Source organism: Monomorium pharaonis, chromosome 4 (assembly GCF_013373865.1).
Source record: "Monomorium pharaonis isolate MP-MQ-018 chromosome 4, ASM1337386v2, whole genome shotgun sequence".
Classification (NCBI taxonomy): domain Eukaryota; kingdom Metazoa; phylum Arthropoda; class Insecta; order Hymenoptera; family Formicidae; genus Monomorium; species Monomorium pharaonis.
The window spans coordinates 25,601,715-25,629,714 of NC_050470.1; the positions used below are offsets into that span (position 1 = coordinate 25,601,715).

The 28,000-nt window shown below is 40.4% G+C and overlaps 1 protein-coding gene and 2 long non-coding RNA genes across 3 annotated transcripts; all 3 read left to right on the forward strand.

Annotated features, from left to right (window-relative positions):
• The first annotated feature begins 662 nt into the window (after positions 1-662).
• Positions 663-27,790, forward strand: LOC105833564 (protein slowmo). The gene is made up of 5 exons (XM_012675396.3): positions 663-1,287; positions 1,779-1,947; positions 7,561-7,647; positions 22,414-22,587; positions 22,976-27,790. The coding sequence occupies exons 1-5, from the start codon at positions 1,256-1,258 to the stop codon at positions 23,036-23,038; spliced, it is 525 nt and encodes a 174-aa protein (XP_012530850.1). The 5' UTR covers positions 663-1,255; the 3' UTR covers positions 23,039-27,790.
• Positions 1,954-3,340, forward strand: LOC114253933. Its single transcript, XR_003625362.2, has 2 exons — positions 1,954-2,564; positions 2,850-3,340. It is a non-coding gene; the product is annotated as an uncharacterized LOC114253933 (long non-coding RNA).
• Positions 12,256-21,895, forward strand: LOC118645119. The gene is made up of 2 exons (XR_004962901.1): positions 12,256-15,554; positions 15,681-21,895. It is a non-coding gene; the product is annotated as an uncharacterized LOC118645119 (long non-coding RNA).
• Positions 27,791-28,000: the final 210 nt, after the last annotated feature.

Below are 28,000 nucleotides of genomic sequence, written 5' to 3' on the forward strand. Positions count from 1 at the left end.
GCTTTCCTCGATCTGCGTTTTCATGTACTTTTCACGTATTTTTTCAAATGTAACGGTCGCGCTAAGTGAAATTCTCGCGCGCAGTTTACGTTTTACTCGTGTGTGATATGTTATCCGTAATATCGGGAGTGCCGAATGAAGTATCGGGCGATCGTTATTAATGTGCGGTTCGGGAATAGTAAGATGATGTCAGCAGAAAGCGGCATCCATGGAGCGATTCGGTATTCTGGAAAAGAAATGTAGCAGTAGCATCAGCAGCAGAAGCAGCGACAGCAATCGGTGAGTGAATTTTTATCAAATGAATTAATTGAATTTATATCATGTATATGTGATATTGCACATTTATAGAACAGGATTATGTACATTTGCATAAAACAGATTTAAAATATGAATGCATATAATTGTAAAATTTACGGGTATAGCATGAAACAGAACCAAATAAACGTGAACATATCATAGAAGAGACCCAAAAAGTCATGCACATTATCTACGGGATTCATAGATATTTGACTACATAGTTCAATGTGCACATTTTGTGCACATAGAGGCGCTGATAAATGGAAACACCTAAAACGACGCGATGACCGCTCTCAGGTTCCTCTCTAAATACTAAAAAAACACTGTTTGTGGTTTTAATATTTAAAATATATAATCAATACGGTACTAAATTAATAAATTTTTTGAGATGAGAATCTAACCTAAGATTTAACTAAGAATCCTAGTCAATTTATCCATTCAAAACCCCTTCATTATTTGTCACACATAATTATCAATATTTAATCTATTGTTTCACTACTGAATCGATCTGTCAATTTCAATCACCTTCAATTTCTAATTTTCCCTCGTCTCTTTCGCAAATTGCATATTTGCAAAGTCATCGCGACATATCGTATTCGTAACATCGTAACGTAACCCATATGTCGTCACACCGAGAGGGATTGCAAATCGCAAATGCGATATATCGCGATGACTCGTTTGATAATCGCGCCGCTGCTAATGATGCAATCGACCAATAATGTTGGGTGCTACGCTACATGGAAACCAACGACCATTGGTTAGCGCTGCGCTCGTGGGGCAAATGGAGCACACTGCCGTCGTGTGGTAGCGATCATTTACACTTACATCACATATCTTTAAGGACGGCTCGACGCACGACGAACGCCCGACATCGCGACAGCCTGTTCCGCTCACGTGTCGCACGTTGAATTACAGTGCCCGCCCTACATGCAGTGTTGCTCGCCCTATCCGTAACGCTATGAAAATCTGGACGTCACAACATACCTTCGAGTGAGTAGAAAACATGCCTTCAGGATATTTCCGCTGCACGTTGTGCCGAAGCTTGACGTAATTGCCTTTGTACAATTCGTCAGGCATCCCAAATGTTAGATTTCGCCCAAGAACCGTCACGTTACGCGCCCCCGTCACATAACCTCATTGTACCTGTTATATACTTCCAAAAAAGGTCAACGTATCGACAGAGTAACATATATGTTATCTCGAGAGTACAAAGTTCCGGTGCTCATTTATTTTCTGCCTGCTTTTTTGAATTGATTCCTAAAGATTTGCGGAACATTTTATAAGCAAAAAACGGAAATAATTCAGACAATCCGTCTGTCTCTGTTATAGCCCAACTTAACTAACCTAATTTTCTAAGAGAAACTTTCTCCTCTCACTTTCTCTCAGCTGTATAGAATAATCTCGTCAATCAGGTCGGTTTTAAAAATTGCATTGATGTGAGTTTTCACGGACGACGGCAAAGATAATGAATTTATTTGCAGTCATCCTTGGGAAACGGTAGCGCAAGCTGCATGGAGAAAATATCCGAATCCTATGGTGCCTTCGGTTATTGGGGCGGACGTCATCGACAGGGAAGTGGTCAACGGTGTCCTCCGCACCCACAGACTCGTGGTCTCTACCCAATGGGGCTTTCCTAAATGGACGCAAGCGGTAAGCCTTGTAACCTTTCCCACGTGCTGTCACTTTGGCGCGCGTTCAATATCGCCGCATACTTTAGCATAACTCCGGTTCTAACCTTACCTCCAACTCTAACCTCCAATTGGAATCTGTCAGAATTATAATTGCATTCATATTCTACTACTCACGTGAATAATATTGCGAAAAGTTTTATACGGCAAAGTTGTCCTCTTGTACAAAATTTATTTGTGTTCTATATTATGTACATAACATTTATATAAGATAGAAAATGTATGAGAGACTGTATCCTCAAATGCAGTAAAAATTATTTTTTATTTTTTTACAGGAAATATCTTTTGTCATGTAATATTTGAAGATCCAGTTTTTCGTTCATTTACTACGATATCATTTGTGACATTTTAAAATAGTTTAGTGACCTTGACAATGCTGACGCGAACATGATGTCACTAGTAGTAACATGTAGGTGTCACATGGTTATGAAACCTTAGATATTGAATGGATATATGAAGTCATTGTCTTATAGTCTTGAATATAGTTTTGTACGAATATCAGTTGAATGAGTTTGCTTTGCGATCAGAATATATATCTTCTACAGGCATAAAAAATAATGTAGAATGTGTTAAAGTGCAGTATGTATTATGATATTTTGTAAAATAATTAGCATAAAAGATTAGGTTTAAAATATCAATCAGATTCTTCTATTTAATTTTTTGATTAGATAATTTTGGCATCAGAAAACATTGTAACTTGAACAAACAATTGAGAAACTATTATTTAGATATTATATGATTTGTTTTAAAATATTTTAAAATGTTTATATTAATTATATATTATTATTTATAATGCATTGAATTCTTAACAGATTTGAATGAGCTAAGAATCTTACAATAAAAATATTTATTTGTAATTTACAGGTCTCATCGACATAGGCTTATTTAAAGTTTGAACTCATCAAATTTATTGTTGAGAAACATTGTTTCTGATGACGTAATTCGTTTTGTAATTCGACTGTAACCACACTAATTGACAGTTAACAAGGAGAAATCATACTTTAGTTATATGGAGAATCTTCCTGTTTATGACGGAAAATTACACTATGTACCAGCCGCGTTATAGTAAAGAATATTCTATCACATTCTTTAGTACGTAACCACGTGAACGGTCTGAACTGCGCAAGGTCACTCGACTTTACTGGTCGAGATGCGCAGACGGGCCGATGGTAACATTGCAAGAACTTATCGACAGCTTTTTCCAATTAATAAATAAACAATGAGCTTTAGTTTTCGCTACTTTTCTATATCAAATATGTATGTCTTGTCCTTGCTCTTATTCTTCTAATTCTGCATTATGCTTTTACTTCTTCTCAAGCATTTATATTTTCATGAAAATGTATACATGTCTGTTATATGATTTGTAAATGTATGTCATTGTCCCTGGTATATTGAGCTCCGTGAGTACGTTAAGTTGAAACGAACAGCGGGCCAGTCAACTCCATGGTACTTATCCACGACTCCGATTCATCGATTTTTTTCGACGCACTCTCGTGGCGTGTGAGTAAAACCGTTCGTTATGAGTACGAGTTTTATCAGAACGACCTTCTCGAGACCTTCTGGCAACGTGATGTCATTTGCCAGTAACGTTTGAATAAGTTATCGACTTCCACCGATTACTTAGAGACCTTTAGAATTTTATTTTCTAACTTTTTTTATCCGCGAAGTCGTAACTGTATCATTATTACTTATACAGAGAAAATTTTGTGTAAAAATTACTGTTTTTTATTAAATTACCATAGTATTTACATTACTTATGGTATAATTCTCTGAAATTTTTTCTTATCCGTAGCTACTATCGCACATAGTAATTTTTAATATAAAATTTTCTCCGTGTATTTGGCCAAAAAAAGATATAACTTAGAATAGATATTTATAAATCTTGTCAATTGTTTTTTTTTATACCTTCAATTGCATTTTTTAATACACACACAGACATGTAACTTCTCAACTTCTATAATAGTTTTTTTTTATTTGAATAGCTTTAAAATAAATTTCTTAGAAATCTAAATGTTGAAATGCCATTATTTCTGCATTCACTCGAATTGAAATAAACTTGAGAAAGTGAGGTATCTATTAGTATTAATATCTCATATATTTTTAGAGTTCCTTTTATTGGCTATAATTTAAATCTGGAATAGGGCATAGTACATTTATATTGGTTCTTGAAATTTCTCAATAGCTTCGTGAGGAAAACGAACTTTGAACGCAGCGACAAATGTTACGACATGATTAGCTATTTACGATTATGCAACTAGTGTGCTAGTTTAACTCTCAGTAAAATCTTGCGTGAATAGTTTTTACGTTTTAACGACATATGAGTATTACACAAGTATTGTAAGTCGTAATGTATAAATATTTAGCAATTTATGACGAGTTTTACTTTTTTCAGGCTTGTACTGAATACAAATTTTTTTATACAGATAATCGCAGCTTTTAATTGTTTATTTCTATAAAAAACTTACAAGAGTTATTGTATAAATTTATTTATTTTATAATTCCACCTTTTTTAATATGTATATGCCAAAAAGATATAGGATATTTTGATGTTGTATAATAATTTTCTAAAGATATTGTTACATTTATAGATTTCTTATTTGTCGTTCGTAAAAAATTGCACCTTGGCGCGTAATTTTTATCGGTTGATGCAGCTTTCCCACAATCGTTCGCACAGTGAAATTGCGTTGATCTCTCTCTCTCTCTCTCTCTCTCTCTATCTCTCTCTCTCCAATGGGCGACAAGAAATCAATCCACGAGGCGAACCTAACAGAATCATTCACCTCTTTCTGGTATCGCCCGTGGCGCGTCGGCAAAAACCCCGCGCCATTCACTGCAGTCTAGCAATCTCTGTCGCGGGGCGCCGCGGCATCGCGAAGACCCGGAAATTCGAAACTTTCGACAAACGTGCGCAAAAAGAAGGTGCCGGGGACTCGGGGAATTGCAAAACAACATCCGCACTGGCATCAACTTTCATAATGAGCACGCTCAATGTTACGCCGTTTGGCAATCGTCCAGCCAGACGCGCGTCCGCCTTCTGGAATACTCGGAGGGAGGCAGAAGACCCTCTGCTCCTCCCGGATTCCCGATTCCTTCGCTATCCCACGGTGCCTTCACCAGAATACTGGAGAATTCCGGGGCGTCGAATCCCTTTCGGCCCGGCGAATCGCTTCCTCTCGTCAGATTTTCTATAAGCTCGGCCATTTCGCCGGGCCGTTTCGTTGTGCAACCGCTCGTTCAAATGATTCAACTGGTATCACGTATATATATATATATATATATAAGGTGTTCGAAGAACGAGAGAGATAAAGAGGTCGTCTGATAAACGACCGACGATAAGAAATCGATGCGAGAGATTTATTTTGAAAGATCTAAAAGTCTATTGTCTAAAGCTCAAACGAAATCGAAATGAGTGATGAGATTGTCGATAGATTTTATCTTTATGTCCTTTCTTTATTTTAATATTTATTTATATTTAAATAATGTATATCTATATAATCAAATTACAAAAACAATGATTAATAACAAGAATTTGGAAAAAGCTGTTGATTTTTCGAGTAATATAAAAAACATACGATTTAAATTAAAAAAGATAAGAAAAAAACACTAACATGTAGGTCATTGCTTAAAAAATTAATGTAGCAAATAAATGAAGTGTTAAAAAATTTAGTTAGATACAAATCTGCAAATAGTTTTGTTGGATTAAAATCATGCTGCAAAAAATGTGATGTTCTTGCAATCAGCTTGAATGTCCCGACATAATTATTAATCCAACAAATTTATTTTCAGCTCTGTATTTAGCTAAATTTTTTGTGTATATGTATCGAGCAAGTGGAATCGATGCAGCGGTTGTTTTTTTATCGGATATATTTCGAATGTAATATTTACCGCAGAAACTTGCAGTACTTATTTAGAGGTACGCTTGAAATTATTTAACGGTTGAAAAAGTGCGAAGGATCGTTTTGAACCGCAACGCTTTTGTCGGCACCATTTTCAACGTTATGCTCCTGGCCGTGCTGCATCCCGCCATCGCGCTATTCGAGTAATTAGCGGATGCACTTGACAACGAAACGTGGTCGGAAAAAAAGTACGCGAGAGAAAAGTTCACTTATCGCGCCCGTTTGCGCGAAATGGTCGAATTGGCGGCAGAGGGTTCGTATAAGCAGGTCGGTTTATCCGTGCGACTAATTAGAATATGCATAATTAATCGGCAAGGAACAATAATTAAAGTGCACTTAACGTGCCGGTCTAATTAGCGTCTTTCTAATTACTAATTACCTAATTAGTCAGGCTAATTTGTTATTAATATCGCGCCGTCGCGGAAACTTAGCGGGGAGCCGGCGTGGCGTTCTGTTTCTTCTCGGTTGGAATGGACGTCGGTATGTTTACGCTCTCGAATTATTTATCGTCGCTGATTATTTCTAATGATTGCCGGTGGCTGCAAAAGGCTGCAGATGTGTTAAACTGTGCTGCCAGTGCACGGGTGAAAAAAAAAAATTCGATACGAGATAAAATTGGTTGATCGATCGTTTGTCACTAGGATGACTCTTATTTTTATTTGACAACATTTCATGATTAATCCCTTTCGGTTCAGTGTCTTTCCAGTGAAAAAGTGTCGGTTCGTTATGATTGATGATTTTTTATAGGCTCGCAGTTTTATCGAGATCAAGAACTTAGATATGTTTTTTTTTTTTTACAACGATTAAATAAACGGTATCATAAATTTAGGGTGTTTGTTATGCTTCTCGTGTAGCTGCGAGAGCAGAATAATGCAACCGTCCGCTATAGGCGGTTAAATTAATTACCGCGCGCGCCTTCTGACGTAGAACCAATTAATAATCGCTTATCGCTTTCTATAGAGTCCAACGCTATTCGTGTAAATGTTGCTTTGTTTGTTTAATTCGCCTTGTGTACGTATAACATGCTGATACAAGTACATAGCGTATTTCCATAAAGGCTCGTTGTTACCTTTCCAATATCAAACGTGAAAGCTACTGTATATAGTTTCTGAAAATCTCTTAAGGCAATCTGTAATATCAATAATAGTTAACGGAATAATTAAATAATTATAATTTATATATTATAACGAGGGATGTTTATACACTTGATGGATTATTGAACTATGCAGGATGACACGTTATTGAATTGAAAGCAACGCTCTATGCAAAGTTGTCATACACTAATTCTAAGCTAATTTTACTTAATCTATCATATTACATTGTGATAAATGACTCACGAATTACCGTGGTTTTTGTTGCATTTCTTTTTTTGCTCCGCTGCGCACGCTATGAAAAGTCGTGAAATCGAGCCGAAGTAGCTCTCGAAGACTGAAAAACATGCCATTGAAGTTTGGAAGGCTTTATCGTTGAATTCAACGCGGAAAGTTTGAAACCGGAAGTGCTTGTCTATAGCACTTCCGAGATTTTTATCGGTGGCCGAATCGGTTTTTTAGCAGTTTGCCAGCCAATTCTCGCTGGTATTACATTTAAATGATTTGGACTTCTTATACGGACAAGACTTTTACGTTAATGCCGAAGCTCATTATACAATCGCAATTTCCTTTTTTACTTTTTTACAGATAATCGGCTACGCGAACTTGTGTTATGCCAGCGAGCGCAGCGAGGTCGATCCCGTGAATAAACAAATGATCCTCAGGACTCATAATGTAAGTACCTGCTTCTTGTTTGAAAATGAACTGAGAAACCATTGTGTTTTCTTGCGATCCTATTCAACGTCATGCATCGTGCAATTTATGATAAGTTTTTTGCGTCTTAGAATATGAATGCGATACATCAGTATATCCATCATCAGTATTATCCAAAATAAATACTGTCAGTATATGTTATGGCTGTTTGACATGTCATTTATAAAAAAAGTTTCTCGGCGCATACAATTGATGTAAAAATTACTTTTAGATATTTTGTATTGAAAAACCATTTGCGTTGCTAACATAAAAATTTTTATCACGCATAAGTAAGACTGATGTCTCTCGCGAAAAGAAACGCATTGCGTGATGTGCGTAAGTGCATTTTCATGTTGACCATAAAACGGTCTCTAAACGTAATCCAATATTTCCGATCATATTTTCAGTATGCATAGACTAGCGTGGATCTGAAAAATTCATCAGCAATGTGCTTGCTTCGCTTAATTAGAATTGTATAAATCTCTATCTGTATCTACTCACGTGATTTTGATGGAATTTTTTAATGGAAACTGAATTTTCGTGGTTGTTTTCGTTGCAAATCTATTCGTAATTGCGTATTCCACATGAGGACGTCGCGATATTCAGATTCAATCGCAATCCTAAATTAGATGCAGAATAGCATCATATGCTGAAATGATTTTTTGGCAGCATTGGTGTTCGATTTTGCAATTTGATATTAAACCGTTACACAATTACGTATGAGAAACTTGCGCGAAAAAACGATCGACAATCCGACGGGACTTATTGTATTATTTATAATTGCATAATTATTGCTGCAGAAATTGTGTTATTACAGTCTACCATTACATATTTCTTCATTCAATATTTTTTTTTCCTCTAGATTTTCAATTTAGACTTTCGAGACTAGCGAGCGTAAGTGATAACATTAGTAGTTTTACCGTAGACGCGTGTACCATCAGAAATAATATTCACCTCGTATCCGGCGGTCGGTTATCAACGGAAATGTCGCGTCGAAACGCATCGGCGATCGCATCGCGCCACGGTTCCTCGTTTCTGCGATAACGAAGTGAGCATTTTTGGATGATTTTTCGACCATAACGAAATTGCGAATGCGTCGCGGTCCCTGTTGCGAAATGGCACTTTAATAGAGTGTCGTCCGGAAAGAAAGAGAGAATGTCGGGCGGCTGCTCCATTAGCGCGTAATAAAAGCGTTCTTCCCGCAACCCTGTTTCTCTTTACATATTCCGCTAGTGAAATGATGCAAATGTTATGAATAAATGGTCCTCGTTTTGTAATGGTCCGGAATTATTGCGCAGATTTATTGTTTTCGCGTCTATTGAATCGTTGATACCTGAATTTACTGTATGACTTTTGTGATATACATCTGTATTGCATCATTCATACATTGATGGTGAAATTGCATTTTATTGCTACTCCGGTTTTCTTTTCTCTAGGAAGCTCTAGGAAAGATTATGGAAAAATATCCTTTCTTGATATTCTAAAGTAACCATTCTGTAGATACGTTAACATATTGAATTAAAATTGCAATATATTGGAAATACAACACAACAAAAGAAATGATACATGTAATAATACAAATGCATAATATAAAATATAATTAAATGGATGACAGGATGACTTTCCTCATTACGTTTTCTTTTCCTTGCATCGCATGGATAGTTAAAAGTTGGTCGAGGCAAATTGCTATTCTTGGCTCGCTTTGCAACGGACAAGTTTGTCAAATTGCGTTAAAGTTTTTCATACCGCGTTCGTGCCTGGAAGTCATCTGGAAATTTAATATTTTTCAATACCCCTCTCATAATACGGGGATTGTAATAAAAAAAAGTTCGTTGATATCCACGTTCGTCTGGTCATACGTGCAACACGTCCGCAACACGTTTCAGATGGAAGTGCGCCGACGCAAAATCGCCGGATTTTTTCCGAGCCGCTATCAGAAAACGATTTTCGAGCCCCGATTTACATAACATCCGTTCCAAGGAGTATGCATAGTAAAGACCCTTAGGAAAAGTATCTAGCTGCAAGCTCGAAGAGATCGACGCGTCTGAAAGCGGGAGAAGAAAGGGGGAAGGGGGGAGAGAGAGAGAGAGAGCGTGTCGAGGGGGTAGGGAGCTGATGCACGCCACCACCGCATCCAGAAGGTTGGATATGATAGGTTATTGATGCGCGCATTACTGCGGGGGCTGCATAGTTCGGGGAGCTTCTCGACGCGGCGGGGTATATCAGGTGGGGTGTCAGGGAAACGGCGCGCCGGTGGGATATGGCAAGTCGAGGGATTCGAAGGGGAAAGGGGGGCAGCGGCATTGGTCGCGGCTCTCCCGTTTCAGCCCCATCGAAGATCATCCCTCCCTCTCCTGCCTCGTCGACGGAAAAAGAGACCAAGAGAAACGCGGGGTGGTAGATGCATTACTGGTATGATGAACGATCCGCAGGTGGCTTAAAGCAAAAGGAGGAGAAGATTCCCCTTCCCACGCGTCTACGGAGGAGCTGTTACTGTCGACCTTTTATATCCATCGAGATTTCGTATGTATCCGCGCGAGTACATTATGTACCGGCAATCGCACTCGCACGCTCCGATTCCGGTTAATTCGTACGAGAGGGTGGTAATCGGTGAGTGCCCGGTGAGCGATGTGCTCGTGCGGATAGCTGATGGAATGACTGAACAGGATGATGGAACGGGAGTAAATCTCCTTGCGAAGGTCGGCGTAGCAATTCCATTAGTCGTATGCGTGATACTTTAACGGCAATTCATTGTTGATAATATTTATCGATTACTGATGACGAAAGTGTACACGATGAATTACAAGTTTATCGTCAGTCGTACGGAGGGAAATGAAAGCGAGGAAATGGCGGATCGTTTACGTAAGTGACTAATAGATTTGCCATTTTTTTGATATTTATCGCGGCGAAATGGAGAACGGCGGACCGCGTTTTTTTTTTTTTTTTTATTTCTCTACCAGGCCGCACACATAAAGGGTGATACATTAAATCGCATAAAAGCGGCAAACGGTGTACCGCTATTGTGCCGCACCGTGCAAACCGATACGGTAGGCAAAGACAAATCGCGGAACGTCTAAAGTATTAATGCGGAAAGCCGTATACAACGCGCGGGGGATGCAGTCGCGCATGATCGATTCCGCTTCGAATCCGAAGGTGAATACCACAGACATCGTGCCACCGCAATAAATTCGCCTTTATCCGCTCATCGATCGTTTTACCGGTGCAATCTTGTCGCCTTTATTCACGCCGGATGCGTCACGTATAATATACGCACGCCTGTCCCACGGGTTTTGCGACGTAAGACGGCGAAATACGTTATCGCGTGCACAATATGCGAAGTATCCAACAACTGCGAAACGAGGAGGGAAGGTGATTTAAGGAAAATTCCGGCGCGCACACCACGCGCCACCGGGGAAATGCTGCGAGCGGCGTGCAGTTGATGCCTCGAATGAGAACCGTCTCTCACTGCATTTCGACTCCGCGCTCCAGGAAGAGTCATCTTTCTTGTTCGTGCTATCTTCCTCAACGAGGAACGTCCCCGCAATTAAGGTTGCGGCCGAATTCCTCGGAATGTACTGTTCATTTGCCAGCATGTCCTCCAGGATTTCCGTTGTGTGCGACAGGGCGCGTGCTTTGAGGAGTTAAATTCATGTTAAAATAAACATTACCGGAAACTTTCTTGGGGAGCACATCGGTTGTGATTTAGGACAAGACACACGTCATGGGATAGTTACATTGTACGATATCGTATTATAAATTTATCATACTATAAAACACTACAGACATGTAGTACGTGCCATTTTTTTGTTACTATATATTTTTTTACATGATTAATATGATTTTTAATTTATTTATTTGCGCGTGTGTGTGTGTGTGTGTGTGTAGCATTTTTAATTTTTTAGAAAAATAGAATTGAGGAGAAAAAAACAAAATTGTTTTTGTTTTATTCGAAAAAATAACGGGAAAAAATAACTGTTATAATAAGGTACTAGTGTTTTCAATTTTCTGGAAAATAAAATTCAGGAAAAACCTGGCTTTTTTCATTTTTTCTGAAAAATACGAAATAAATATGACCTTTATGGATGGACTACTTATATTTGTTAAATCTCTTAAATATGAAAATAATTTTAAAACTATTGACGTAGAGAAAAGTGCCATTCTTTAAAAAACTAGAAAAATACGACAGGGCAAACTGGACAAAATTTTTCTCTAAAATTTGTAAGAAGTCTTTATAAGCTATATATTGTGTAGCGTATGTGCACATTTTTATACATACTTTATATGTACACATACAGTATATCACACGTTAATCCATCTATCTAATTAAAAAAAATTTAATTTAAAAGTTTTTATGCAAATTAAATCTTAAAAATTATTTAATATATATAAAACTTTTGTGTTAAAATATAATATATAAAAATTATTAAATTTAAATTTTTATAAACGTAATTAATTATAATATATATATAAACTATTAAATTATTTAAAAAATTGTATTTATATTATCTTTAATATTCTTTAATTACATAAATTTATCGCTGTTAAATTATATTAAATAAAATGTGATTTTTCCAATTAATTGATTAATGATTAGTGATGAAAAATAATTTTATGAAGCACGTATTAATTAATATTTAATTAAATTTATGTTGATAATAACTTTAATTAAATATTAATTAATGTGTGTGTTTGATTTCGACAAACGTTATAAACAAGTACAAAGACATCTCTATTCATATAGGATTATTTTTTATTTCTACTTTACCTATCATTTTAAAATATACGTTTATATCTTGAAGGTGATTTGAGTGATCGTGATAATCTATAAAGATATATTTGTCACATTAGGGACGAACTCAAATTGAAATCGAGCGATTCTCTCGGGACGAGGTTGCGTGTTTCCATTAGGAAATTCGCATTAGCGTATGCACGCGTGTCGTGTAGAAACAGGGGTGCACGCATGTTATACGCATATTATACGCTCGTACGAGGAGATCGCAATGGATGATGTGCAGTTTGACGCGAGCTCGGTCGAGTCCAGCCGAAGTGTAACTAGTCCCAATCGAATTCTCCCTCTTCGCGTGGAAAGGGATATGTCTTTTAGGAATTTAGCTCCATTGCCGAATAGGACTGTACATTACGCACACCTAACGCATACGTTGCACCCTGTGATACCCTGTTGTACCGTTGATCCTAAGTACACGTGCGGTACATGTGCATCGCGTTATAGGATCGAATATAATGGGATAGCTCGATATCGTCCGCGAGGATTATACCCGGTACACGCGAATATTAAGACGATCATGATCACGTCCTGGAATAATTGAGTTGCTGCACGCACGCACGGGGAGGGTTTGATGGATTCCCGCACCGATTTCTGTAAGTCGGCATTACCTCTCTATGGGAGATTATTTTCGTAATTGGTTATTAATCCGCGTAAGTGAATCTCACATGGTTGTTAAGGTAATTACGGTCTCTCTATCTATCTATCTATCTCTATCTCTCTCTCTCTCTTTCTTTCTGTCTCTCTCTCAGGATTGAATAGACGCATCAGGACAATCCTTCGATTACGGATGTCCGTAACAATCGTTGATGTTTCTCCTAAAATTACTTATATGATTTGCTATTGTCTAATGTACAACAGTAATTGGTAATACAAATTAATGTATTATTATTATATAGTTTAGAATCTGTTGCAGTCAATTTCATGAATTTCGAATTTAGTTATTTTTTAAATGTGTTAAATAGTTTTACAGCTATTATTTACATCCTGTAAAGTTCCTATATGTTATTGACGAACCAAATCTTCTTTTGTTAGGCTAAACAGATTGATACTGAGTCAATTGCGTAAAGAATCCAATTAAATGGAATTTAAAGTTCTTCCGCTTTAACGTCTGAGTTGACATACGCAGGCGAACATTATTATTGCGTCACACATGTCAACGGTAAAAAGTCGCGATGCTAGCTATTTTACGGCTTTTTGTCAAAGTCATCGTTTTCGCGGTCCGGTTACGGTGCATTGCCGCGCGATGAAACCGCACGATGATGCACTGTTACGAGAACATTGAAAAAAAGGCGCAATGTTTTTAGTGAGTTACACGGCACTGGCGGTAGTTACGAGCAAGGTGTTTTACGCGCCGGTCCGTTTAAACTTGCGCTAATGAAAATACTGCGCTGTCAGGGCGTCGCAAATATTGCGCCGCTATAAAATTGCATATTGTTAATTTACAGCAATGCGGGAGAGGAGGGGAGGGGCTCTCCCTCGGCGCCTCGCGGGAATTCGCGGGTGTCATTGTTTCGTAGTGAATATAAGCAACGGCGTAAAAACGATGAAATATTTTCCCGTTGCTACCGGCCGGATATTATCAGATTATAGAACGAACAGGCGGGCGTTGTGGAAGCCGACCGTGTGTAGCACACGTTTGCTTGCGCAACGTTAATCGTGAACCCGCACCCGTTTAAATCCATTCAACCCTTTTCACGCGCTGCTCGCACAGATGGGGCATCTTGAACCGCCGCGGTGGCTTATAATGCTTACATTGAAGACAATAATACTGGTAAACATTAGTAATGTTATATTATATCCTAGTCTCGTTACACACATAACTAAGAAGTTAATGAAATCAAGTTGTAATTCATGATTATAATACTTAACTGAATATTAATTAGTGATAATTATAATGTAGAACGTAATAATACGACCAGTGTTTACCGCTTCAAAGCGTCAAACGTGGACTGTGCTTTTCCTTCCGCAATCCAGTCCGCATGGAAAAATAGATAGCGCAACTGTTTGTGTACCTAATGCTAAAGAGAAATTGTAATCTAGCGTACGTGAATTAGGTTTCGTAAAACAAAGACGAACGAGCTGAAAGCAAACTGTGGAAAAGACATGTGTATTTCGGCGGGTTAAAGGGGATCAACAGGGGGTACTGTGTAAGACTGGCGAGCTTATTCCGCGACGCGGGGCGAAGTTACGTTTTTCATTAAACCACCCACTCGCTCACCCCCCCGTCCCGTCGACTCTAATATTTCAATCGATTTGAAAAGTGCTGGCGCTGCCCGCTCCGCATCCGTATAAATACCCCCGGACGTATGTACGTGACCGCGAGAGAGGCGTGCGAGACACGTGGCTGGGTCGCACCCTCGTGCGACGCGATGCGGCGCTATGGCGCGCGCGTTGAGCCGCGTGCAATTTGTTGTTTTTATGATTTAGAGGGCCGCATGTACAATAATTCAGTCGGCCGGCACCCTCTCTTGCCTGCCGTCCTCTGTCGTCCCTTCTCCCCTCCCGATCTCACCGGTCGGAGGGTCCTCCATCACCCAAATCCGCGGGGAGTCCGCGAGTGCGAGCCGGCGGGGATACATCGCCGATACGCGCGCGTCCGTTATTAATTCTCGTCCTCGATGGCGAGCGGTCGAGAGCATCCCCTTCGCCCTCATCGTCGCGCCACCCTTCTCCCTTCGCGCTCATCTCGTCCCGTCTCTCGGTGTTTTCGCGCTCGCGCACGGAAATTCGTGCGGCGATGAAGGCGGCGGCGGCGGCGGCGCCGCGCGGCCAGGGGGATCGTTAGCGGGGAGCACACACGAGTCGTTGCCGCTAAAATATCGTTCCGGTTTCCTTCGTGCCCGGCAACGTATTGCGATCCCTGCTTACACGCAGGCGTGCTTGATTGATTTATTGGGTTCTCTGTTTTTGCGGGATTCCCCGGAAAGCCCGCTCCGCGACTGGCGGGGAACCGATGCGTATTAACCCTTCGGTGACGCGCGTTTAAATCATCTGGATTCGATGGGGCTCCGATTTTCTTTTCCGAATCGCCGGGGTGACACCGCGGGATTTTATAAGCGCGTCGCTTTCGAGTGATGGATGGCCGGCCGCGATTGTCTCGCGGGTTTGTATGCATTTAATCATTCGCTCGATTAATTTTATTTGGAGATTTGGGAATATCGACGATATATATATATATATATATATATATATATATATATATATATATTTGGGAAAATTTTAAATATAGGAAGCACCATTTTGATCAAGTTAGAAGCGAGTCTAAATCATTCCCGTGCAAATCGTCTTGTTAGAAAATGTACATTAAGTGATTGAAGTGAACGGTTTGTGTATCTCGTTAGCTCGAGGGCGAGCTGCTAGAAATTACGATTTAATACCGATTTGTCAGCAACGAGCTGAGATCTGCTGAAATCGGCGATTACCGCGCGCGCAGAGGAAACGTCCGAATTGCGAATCGGAGGTCGATCCAGGGTTGTGTGCCGCCCAGCAGATTTGGGCTTCCGGCCGCGAAACCCTCTCGAGGCATCGGATGGTATGGGCGAATTGCGAGCACACCGGGTTCGAACAATGCAGTCTGCGCAGCCAAATCCGCAAAGTCCTCTCAATTATGCGGCGATGCTAATTACTCGCGAGTGCACGCTGAAGGAGAGCCTCCACTCCGCACAACGGCTCTTCCTACTCTCTACAGTCTTCCATTCTCGGCTAATACTAAAGGGTGAAACGGAATCATGGGAATTTCATCGGGAAGTGGAGGGACGCATGCTGCGCCTACCAACGATCGGAGCACCTCTCTTTCGACGAGGTTTTAATTAGGAAAGTTTAAGTCAACACTTCTCTACTTATCGCGAGAAAATAGATGTATACGTTATGCATACATAGACGATGTTTTGATATAAGGTTAGTTAACTGCTCTCTTATACAGGGTGTTTTGTAACTTCAGAAATGAATTCAAGACACAAAAATAGCATAAAATATTTATGTACACTATAATTCAATTTTTATTATAATTGAGTCATAATTATAATACAGATTCGTCGAGAAGTTTTTTTTTTAGCTGCATTGCTGCACTTTGATGATGCAATAAATTGGAACGAGAAAGAAATACTTGAATTATTTAATTTATTGCCTCAGTGCAGCAGTGTAGCTATAAAGAACAAGCCAATAGATAATTTTATTAATATTATAACATAGGCGAGAAATACTATTTATAACTTTTATCAGTAAATGTTATGATTTTATAATTTGCATATTATTTTTTAAATTTTATTACTTATTCTAAATTTTATTTAATCTCAGGGAAGTTAATCGGCAGTGTACAAGGAACAGTAACGTTTGCAAACATTTACAAGTAAAAAAATTTGACATTTTGAATTATATTATTTGTTGAAAAATCTCATGTTCTGCATGCAAGATGCTACGACGTCTTATATTATAAAAGATTGCCAACTAATTTAGTTAAGTCTAATTCTTAAATTTTGAATAAGTAATATAATTATGAGCATAATATTCTCTAATATAATTATTAAATTAATATATTATTAAACTGGATCTCCATCTATTTTACGATTATTTTTACGTCGTTATAAATCAGTGAAAGAACGATATTGTGTTGATACAATATGAAATGTTCACTTTGCCAGTGAACCCCCGCAAATCGATACGATGCTTCCGAGGTAGCTATTCAGAAATCGTCCGAGATATCTCGTCTACCGGTTGATGCGTCATCGGGCGCGGTCGCCGCGTTGTTCTCGCCGGTAAATGGAAAGCAAACGAGGGGTTTTGGCACAGAGAGGCCGAGCGATTGGCAAACATCGGTTTCGACGCGCGACTGACGAGAAAAATTTTCAATTAGCCGATGCACCCGCGGCATCGCGTAACGTCGCTTCGGCGTCACTCGCCGCCGCCAGCATGACGATGCACACCACCGCTCTTCGCGGTCGTACCGAAAAAAAGAGACCGAAATTAATTACTTTCGGCGTCAACGACAGATTCGCAGCTGACGGGACGATCGATCGTCACTCGCTTGATACGATTAAATCTCCTCGCCCGTTCTAGGGCGACCCCTTTGCGACGTTATAACTCTTTTCTCTTCGCCTACGCGTTACGCCGTAAGGGCGTTAATAACATTTGACGAGAGAGAGAGAGAGAGAGAAAGAGAGAGAGAGAGAGAGAGAGAGAGAGAGAGAGAGAGAGAGAGAGAGAGAGAGAGAGAGAGAGAGAGAGAGAGAGAGAGAGAGAGAGGAGAAAGAGAGAGACTATTTGCTGTTTAAAGAACGCTGCGCGAACCGAGTGAGCAAACTTCGCTGAATATTCACCGCGCAAAAAGAATTTATATTAGCACTGAGATACACTGTTGTTCCGTTGAGATTCGCCAGGAATTAAACACGTTTGTCGGATTCCGCGATATATACGTGAAGTACCGCTATTAACATATATCTGAAATTTTTACGAGAAATGATAATCCTCCTTAAAAAAAATGTACATGGCAAATCGGTAGACGAACATATTTGCAATGTGTTTCAATCATGCGTTGCTTTATTATCCGTTTATATTCGTGGAAAAAATCCCGTAGTTATGAGTACGTAAATGTGCACTTAAAGGCTTACGGTGTTCAATCCGCGCAAAAAACTATTTATATTCGTCACTCGCTGGGACGTTTCGAAAATCAAAAGCTAAAGCGATTTCTGTTTCGTGCCTGTTTCGTTAGTTACTATTCGAATGAAAGAGGCCGTATTGGAACGATAGGAGGAAAAGAGAGAAACGACTGCTCTTTGATATAATACCGGATTGCCGTAATTCTACCTAGTATTAAGCGAAGCGTTTTTCGCGCCGCGGTTAAAAAATTCGCTTCAACAAGAGTGCGATTACATCCCGTCACAGACATGACAATGGAATCTCTCGTCTCGCCAATTACACCTCTTTCCATTTATCTTTTTCCCGCTGCTAACGCTCATCCTTTTTTCCTGCATAAATCCTCTGTAAGCTATTGGATATTGTCAAATAGCTTTCGAAAAGCAAGACGATACCTCTACCAAAGCTTTAGATTTTAGATCCTTGAAGGGCATTGCATTTTTAATAACTAACAAACAACAAAGAGATTATTTTCGTGAGAGGGATGATTAATTAAGTGACTTTCGGAAAATACAACTTCTCATTTAAGTTATTGAAATAATTGTATTGAAATATAGCGAAATATTTAAATTGGATGTTATTAGTGAGGAAACAATAGAACGTGCCCGACGCGCGAATGTAGTGTCCTTTCCGCGAGAGAAAATTAAGTACGCGGAGCATAATAATACTGGTAACAACAATACTAGTATTTCGTATTGCTGAATTTACCGTTGCGGCGTGGTGCAACGAGTGCTGCAATAACAGTATCTTATTTAGATAACCAGTCGGGCACTTTAGTAACAGCTCTTCAATTGCTGCGAGTTTCGCCTTTCTTTGTGTTTCATGACATCGTAGCATACTTAAAATATATTTGGAAATCCTTGAGAAATATACATTACTAAATAGCGAAATTTAATATCCTTTTATTTTCTACTTCTGCGTTTCGTCTTATCTTTATTTTAAGGTGAAATTACAATGTGAAGAGAATTTTGTTGTACCAATTGTTACCAAAGACTGGTAATAAATTAAGTAAAATAGGTATTTCAATAAAAAATTGAAACTTCTTCATAAATAAATTTCATATATGAAAAATGATTCTAGGGTTTTCTAGATGTAAAGTTTTGAAAAAGTTTTGAAAAGAAAAATAGAAAAAATAATGTTTTTCTTAAGGGACTCAACGTTGTCTTAGTCGAACATAATGCAAGTTACCTTCAATTTTGCTTTCTAAATCTTTTTAAATAGGTGCTTTTCTTATGAAAAAAATAATTTTCACAAAATTTTACTTTTCATAAAAAAGCGTTGACTCCAAACATGTTATGGCATCCGAGTGAACGTGAACTAAGTGTTGTCCACAGAGAAATTGATGGCCCGGGGTCGCATCACACAGAGGTTTCCTCACCATAAACTTTTTTAGGAGAGGTTAAAAAAATAAAGAAGAGGAAATTCTCTCTGAGAAACTTTTACGGGTGGTAATCGGAACGCGGAATATTCATGGGCCTCAAGAATTAAATGTACAATATTATGAATTTAGAAAGTCGTGGTATATCATAGCAAACAGTTTCTGCGAGTAATCGTCTTGCATATCGTAAGATCGATGACCTGACGAGATCGTTACGATACGCGAAGCTCAGGATTACACCAACATTCAGGATCGAATCCTGATCGTCGGTATAATTCCGCGAATTTCACCGTGATATGGTACATAGATGGTAGCGACCACACGCCAGCGTCTGTACAGCGACGGAAATTTCATTTCCCTCGGATTTAATCGACGTCTTTGTTCCTGACTCGCCGACCGTGAGCCCCGTGAAACGCGGCAGCTCGCGGGCGTAATGTTAATTTTTCGTTTCTTCCTTCACATCCGTGGGTAACGGCACTTTGGAAACCGTCGTGCCGCGAAGCGAAGTTGGACGGCGAGTTGACCGCGGTGTAACACAGTCGGCTTCACTGATTGCCAATATGGCAGAGTCCATAGCGTACAACGCCGCGCCATTCTATATCTGGGATGGGTCGCGGACCCACAATGTGCCGCGGGCGTTAATTTCCTCGTGAAACGTATTGCGCCCCTGCGATTCAATTGTTCCACCCCACGGCGTGCTATGCCACGATGGCGCTTGTCCGGAGCTCATAATGACGTGCATCTCTGCTGACCGACCCTCTATGTCCACGTGTTACGAGATCGCGAGGATGTGAACTTTAGGGCTCATTTTGGATTCTATTCGTGTTTATTCCTACGGAAAATGATAGTGGCTTTTTATCATCTTGATTAATCTTTATAGAATCAGCTACTACAGTAACGCTGAAACAAAGTCATATTTTGAAGCAAGGAATACAATGAATCATAATAAATTTTACTTAAGAGAAAACTGTAAGAGAGATTTTAAACGTAGACGCCTCGTGTTCTCCAAGAGTTAAGGGTCTTGATTACGTCACTCTGATGCGCAACGTACATATTCATTTTCCCGGTGGGTAGAGGAATATTGATTTAAACTTTGTTAATTAAAACTGCATCGAAGGAGAGATTCTCTAAATGATTTTCATTTGCGCAACGGCTTGCTCGTGTGGATATTACCTTTCGTGATCGACCCTTTAGGGACTAGATAGCACGAGAGATGGTGAACAATCAACGTCGCAGCTGCGATTTTCGGACTGAATAATACCTGAAGGGAAGGGTACACCTCGCGTCGCGGATTCGCGAGGGATCGAAACTGCCAGGCCGGTTTTCCCGCCGCAAATTTACAGCGGCGAAAGCTATACGATACCAACAGCAAATACGTTTCAGCTAGTACAAATTCTATGACAGCGACACAGATTAAACTTTAGGCCTCGGGGTAACTAGCTCGAGGCGAGTTGCCGCGCTAGTTTTCCAGCCCTCTCGCCGCTTCCGTCACCCCCATCCCCCGTTCCCCACTCCCCACCCCCTCCCGTTCGTCGCGCAAGCAGCGGCGGTGATTGTTTCTCTCTCGCGGCAGGAAACAAATCCGCGCGCGATGACAACGCGACGCACGCTGCACTCCAACGGGGCTTCGTACCGACGGTGTGCCGCACTTGCAACAAAAGCACCCACCGCACATCGCTCCGCAGAGTGCTGTTTGTCGCTTTCGCGTCGCGTGTTTACGCACTGGCGCACTGTAATGAATTCGAGATGGTCTTCCAACGCGCGCTACTCTCCGGTTTTGTTACACTCCACGCTCCTCTACGTATTCGATTAGTCGCGGCATACCCCATACATATTGGGTCTGGCATAGTTACATGTTCGGTTTCTAACGCGTATGCGCTACGGCACATTGTTGATATTGCAATATATATATATACACTAATATATATATCGCGAGATTGCATTATCGTCGGCAATTCTTCCGTGCACTCGGTAGTTTTCGTCGCGACACGATACCGTCGAACGTTGCCCGAATATTGCCTATCACCGATCTCGAAGTATAAATAGAGCACATTCGAATTTTCGATGTTCATGGATTTATAGCGTACGATCAAACAAGGCGACATGAACCCGTATTTAAAATACTCTTTTAAAGCTGTTAGTACTGTTTTTCTGTCACTCTATTCTTGTCTTACATCTGATACACATTAAAGATGAAAAATCGCGGATATAACATCTTTATAAGCGCATTCTAAAAACGAATCATAATAGTTATTCATAAAGTAATGAAACGATTACGTTTGGAAATATAAAAAAATAATTTTATCGGTCTAATCTTGTCAACTGAAGTATCAAATATGGATAGAAAAATCCATTTGTATCAAAATAAATATTACCAAAGACATTAATAATTCTAAAAATAGCTTAGAAATTCACATCGAACAACGTAGCCGAAGCGAAAAGGGAAAAAAGAGATGAAACAAATATAACGTAATGGAAGACACGTCAAAGTTGGAAGTGCAATTTTTTTACTGTGACAGAAGTCACTATCGACTCATTTGCTTGTTTAGTGGCATTGATTATTCAAAGGTGTCTACGTCACTTTCGTGATATAACGTTCCATCTCGATAATTCCAACTGCCCATCTACCTCGAGGGTTGCTAACCCCGCGTGTTGCACACAATGATCGATACGGGTGACCGAAATTCATAACACGAGTATACGGCGACATCATGAATGTATTAAACAATGTATTTCTTACAATATGACAGATTTGATAATGCAAGTCACGCGTCTTATCAAAGTCGGGAAATCTACGTAGCTAGATATTATCCCAATGATACGCGTAATATTCAATACGAATCAGCTTTATGTTCATTCAATGAATGAAAATGCAGACTCACTTTTACGTCATCATTACGCGTAGAATAATTTGCGGGACTCGCACTAATTAGATTATTTTTGCTTTTTGCAGTTAACCTTTGGTAATTATATCGCTGTAGACGAAGCTGTCAGGTATACGCCTCATCCAGATGATCCCACAAAGACATTGCTCACGCAAGAAGCGGTGGTCACTGTTCGGGGGGTGCCGCTGACCAACTACATGGAGGATCTCTTAGCTTCAAAAATCTCTTTTAACGCGTGTAAAGTAAGTAATCTTCTCTTTTTTCTACAGATCTCGTTTGTATATACAATTTCTTAGGATTTCGATAAAAGCAAGTATTCTTATTATTATTTTTATCAATTTTTTTTTATTTACAATTTGGAATCAACATGAATTACGACAATCTCAAAGTTTAAAAAATAAAAGTTTTTTTTACGATCGAATAAAAGAAACAGGGAGATAAATTCTTTTTTAGGAGACAATACCGATTTCATCCTGAGAAATTTTTCTTGCATGCTATTACACGTTTTTCAATTCGGCGAACGGTGTCGTAAAAAATGTTTCATAAAAACGATGCACTCACGCATTTCGTAAAAATTTATGAATAGCGTCTTTGCTTTTTCGCGTGCATGTAAATTTTTCTTCGTTTGAGGGTCGACAAGGGTTGCAATGGGTGATCAACAAGCTCGAGTCCGAGATGAAGGAGTTTGCTTGAAAGGCCCAGCCGCCGTCGCGAAACTTCTAAACTGCCGCTATCAGCACAACACCGAGCGCCGGCGTCGATAGGGAGCGGCAACTTCTAGATCGAACGATTACGCGGATCAGAAGAACGTTAACGTCCCGGGTTTCGTCAGAAACGAGCAGATGATTCGCCGCAGGCCATGTAGATCGCCTAATTGAATTTTGCGCAACTTGTTACTGACCGGTTTCGAGGCACGAATGTTCCCTTTGAAGAACGATTGCCTCCGCAACTGTACACTTGGGTCCAGACCTGCAAGGATCTGTCGAATGGATGGGCGAGATAACGACTGATGTAGAAATACGTAAATATGTAGATTTAACTTAAATGAAGAAGTACAACGGTAGGTGCGGCGTTTGGATGGCAATAAATTCCAATGCTTCAATTCACGTATCCACACGCGACTGTCGGCAGGCTACTGTTTCGCGATGTGTATACGTATAATGAATTTTACCTACACTTAGCCAATTTAAAAATTATGTGGACGTCCACCGCGCAATTTAGAGAATTTGAAATCAAACTGCATTGTCTAATGTCTATGTTATGTATACTTATATTTAATTTAATCCTATACAGAAAACCTTAATGAGTATTAGACACAATTTTTTCACAACACCCGCAAAATCGTTTTTTGTTTACTCCCTTTCCACACTGTCTGTCACCTTCGATCGTTTATTTATTTCATGTCATTTATTTAGCATCGCGCGAATTATTTTTGCTCGGTGGTGCATAAGCTACACGTCCTATGAAATCTATTACAAGCGCAACACACGAACGGTCCCATTGACTGACCGAAGATGAACAATGCAGACCCAGCCTTCGCGAAACTATGCTCCCCGGAACTATGTTCGCTGGACTCCCATTTCTCCTCAGCGAGAGGCCAAAGCTCTTTGATCGTGGCAAAGAGGCAACTTACATCGCGCGTTCCGAAATCGCTGCGCGATCCCTTTGACGGGTATCCGCATTTGAGAATTGTACCGTTGTCGCTACTAATTAATTTCGCGGTTTCCCTTTTATCGATGCTTTGACAAGATACCGGAAATTAACAAGCCACATAGTTTTTTTGTTTTACTTTAACTTTCGCGATCTTATCGATCTTTTTTGCACGGATTTTTTGCCTTTTCAATTGATCTGTGATCCGTCGATCTAAATTCTCCAATTGTTTTTAAATTCCAATTGAGACATGAAAGTGCTTTGTCGGGCATAAAAGAAGCATCGAACGAAAATGGTATTTTTTGTATCAAAAAGAATCGAACGAAAAGGGAAAGATGCGAGAACGAATGCACATATGGCCCATGCGAAACGGGGGCTTTACACGGGCGAGCTGGGACGCTTTAATTTAGAGAAGTCGACATGCACGTCGAACGCGGACGTTGATTTACCAACGAGCTCAGTGGTTCGATAGGAAAACCGAGCAGACATCAAGCACTAGTGCGTGGGACACGTACAAAGGATACTGCTCACCGCTTTGTGATCGGAAGCTGTCAATATTTGTCTGCGTCGGGTAACAGAGAGGCCAGCAATGAACCGTAACGTCATCAATTATCTCTTACATACCATCACCAAACGAGCCGCGCGTCAAATTTGTCCGTCCTACTCTACCTTGGCCTCCTCGCCTCTTATCGTGAATCACTCGCGGTTCACCTGGTGGCTCGATACTCCCGATGGATGTGGAATTCGTTAGAAATTTCATCCCACGATGGTCGAAAGCGACAATCGCTCGGTCGAAACTTCAATTCGCTCGGTTAGAGCTTGTCGGGAATGTCGAGTCCGATCCTCCAATGGCGAATCGATTTCTCGCGCGTATATTGTGTGCTGGACACACGTGGAAGTACTCTACGGCTTGGCGTGAGTGCCCTCGAAAGATAGTTAGGGCGGGCGAACACCCGGAGAAGAGAGAGTGACATTGGGATATTTCGCGGAGAGTATTGTGAGCATTGGTGGCCCACCTTGATCGACATGGTCAAGGTCCTCCACGTGGTGCTGGAAAAGGTATTATGTTAGAAACAATGGTCGTACAAAATGATCAAACCTATCTGAATATTTTAGTTTTGTAACTTTAGATTATGATTGCCTGTTTAATATTATTAATAGCGAACTTCTCTAAATTTAGATGGAACAAGATCGAGAAAAGGAAATGCATTCTCTCCGTTTCATCTGTTTTATGTTTTACAAATTTGATTCGAATTTCTTGTAAATTTCCCAAATCTCATCAATGATTCCGGATGGGTCGATGACACCGAACGTGCTCAACCTGGGTACACACGCGCATTACATATTTATCTCCTGATATTGCAAATAAAGCCCGTTTCCTGCGTCCTTTGCCTTATCCATATTTAGATTACAATGCTTTACATTAGAGACGATACGGGTAAAGTGGCAAAACTCGGGAGGGGGCGAAAATACGCTCCCGTGCGCGATTTTCGGAAAATCAGAAAGCATCTCGCTTGCTTACCTTAGATTCTCGTGACTCCGCAATGAGACTGCAGCGGCGCGCAGAAGATCTCGGGACTCCGAGTGCCGAGTCCCTTCGACCTTCGGGCTCGTATGTATCCGAGCTCGTAAAGAGGATTCGCCTTTCAGGCGGAACCCATCCCCGTCTCCTTCGATTCCGTCTCTCCCGGGAGAGAGTGAGATTCGAAGAATCGTCGAACGGTCTCATGGTTTACCCATCGTGACGGTGCGCTCTCGTCAAAACCCGTAAAAGCTCTCGGGGGACGATCGACTCCCTGAGAGCCAGGCAAGCGGTCAAGGAGATCCTCCTCACCGTTGCCGATTCACGACCTCGTGAAAAGCTATCCGCCGCAGTCTCGGCGCTCGTCTTATTTTCCTCATTCTGTTCCGCCGCGCTTCCCTCGACTTGCGCCGATGCTCGCAAAAGCGCATGGCGTCGATTTTGTTCCAAATAATAAATTCGATCGGCCCGCGAGTCCATACACAGACCATTCACTCGATCGGTCAAGTACGCTCTGAAAAGTTCTAACGACCACTTTTTTTTTATTTCCATCAGACGTTTTTAAAAGTTCCGAAGACTCACTTCCGCGTGCCTCGATCGATTCCCGTTTGTAGAATTAGGGTTGGTTGAGAGAAAAAGTTTGTCTCCCCCCTCCCCTCCCATCTCCCCGCGCGCAACAAATAAGGCACGTTTTGATATTTAATTTGAAAAGTTCCTTGCAACGGAGAGATTGCGATTTCACTAGTAGAGAATCTTGGAAAAATGTATTTGCTATTAAAAACTCGTTTTTTCTCTATAGTATTTTTTAGGTGACTTGAGGAAGATCGCAATTTTGACGTAGAGAATCCTTCTTTTTACGCGGATTATCTTCCCGCAATGCCTGTCAAGCTCTTATTTTACTTGCATCAGTAGATAAAGAGAATTGACCGCAAACCGGCACCCGATGTTCGCAAACTCAGTGTATTTCTAAACCAACTTCGTCAATACATCCCGTTTTATCCTTTCTGAGAAAGAACTTTTAATGAGTTCGCGTACACTGTTTAAAGATTTAAAGTTTTGCGAGCTTCAAAGAGATCGTGCCATGCTTCTCTAAAGTATTACAGGCAAGGCGAAGCATTATTATGACGTACAGAACGTCTGCGATATTACATCGTAAAAATTGCCTCTGTATATTAGTTCCTTGCTGCCTTCCTTATCAAAAACTCAAAGAGAAATGCATACTGTGAACGGCAGAAAAGAAAGCCTTTCGAATATCTAACAAGATTAAGCGAATCTTTTTAATATCAAGAAATAATTTTAGTTGTACTTGATTTCGTGTCTTTGCAGCAAAGGTTTTTAAGGCTCCCGCAGAAAAAAAAGAAGATTTGAACGTACGCAATAATCGAAGGGCTTTAGGTGCCGGTAAAAGAGTCACTCTTTTGAGAGAGGAACACGATACAGCTATTAAAATTGTATTCCCTATTTTACGTTCCGAGCGTTCACAAGTCTCCTCAGTGTAAAACTACAACGGCATTACGATCACACAAATAATTGCTAAACGCGAGACGAGCTTCGGCGTACGGCGGCCACGAAGGGCGAACGAGTGATCTTTAATTTAAGTAGTATATGTACGTTATTTCCCGGGCACACACAAACGCGGTAGATAGTTGCGGTAAAGTTGATCGTACGAAATTGGCTAGCGTCGACGTTGTGCCGCTATGCGAGCACATAGGTATTCCCTGTAAAGCAGATACATAGGTAATAACGGGAGACGCTGAGCCGTCGTGGACGACGCGGCGCATACGCTTGCCCTATTAGCATACAATTATCTTTATGCTTCTTTTATGATTCATATTTAATGCCGGTTTCGCCATCACAACCACCACCAACTACCACCGCCGCCGCCACCCGTGTCGAAACCGGCACAAAGTTGGCAAACTTTTACGATCGTACTTGTTTCGAAACTTAACGTACCCCACGCTTGCCTGTTATCGGGCCTACCACAATTCGCTTGCACCCTTGTTAAACGTGCCCCGGAAAGTACTTCCTAGAGCATGCGCTGCACGACAATTTATCGTCACACGTGCGAGCAATCGGCAAATGCGATACGCGTCGATTATGTTTGCTTTGTCGCGTCAACGTGACGAGCCTCGAGATGAAAGGAATGGCGACGATGAGGTTATTGTATCGACGACTTTTGATAATAATGTGTAAAATATGACAGGAAATACAATGTAAAATACAAAGTAAAATATGAAAATAATTTTCAATAAAATATTTTGCTGTGTTTTTTACGTTAGCGTAAATCTTTCTTCTTTCTCTCTCTCTCTTCCGCTATAAATAATTCCAGAAATACGACACGAACGGGACGATTCAATATTTCAATGTATTTTGACGATTTTCCGGTTTTGATGTACATTTATGCGATTCACGTTAGGATGTACGACATCGCGTGATTCCTCTCCTTCGAAACGGCGAAAGGGAAGAATCGAAACAATAAAATA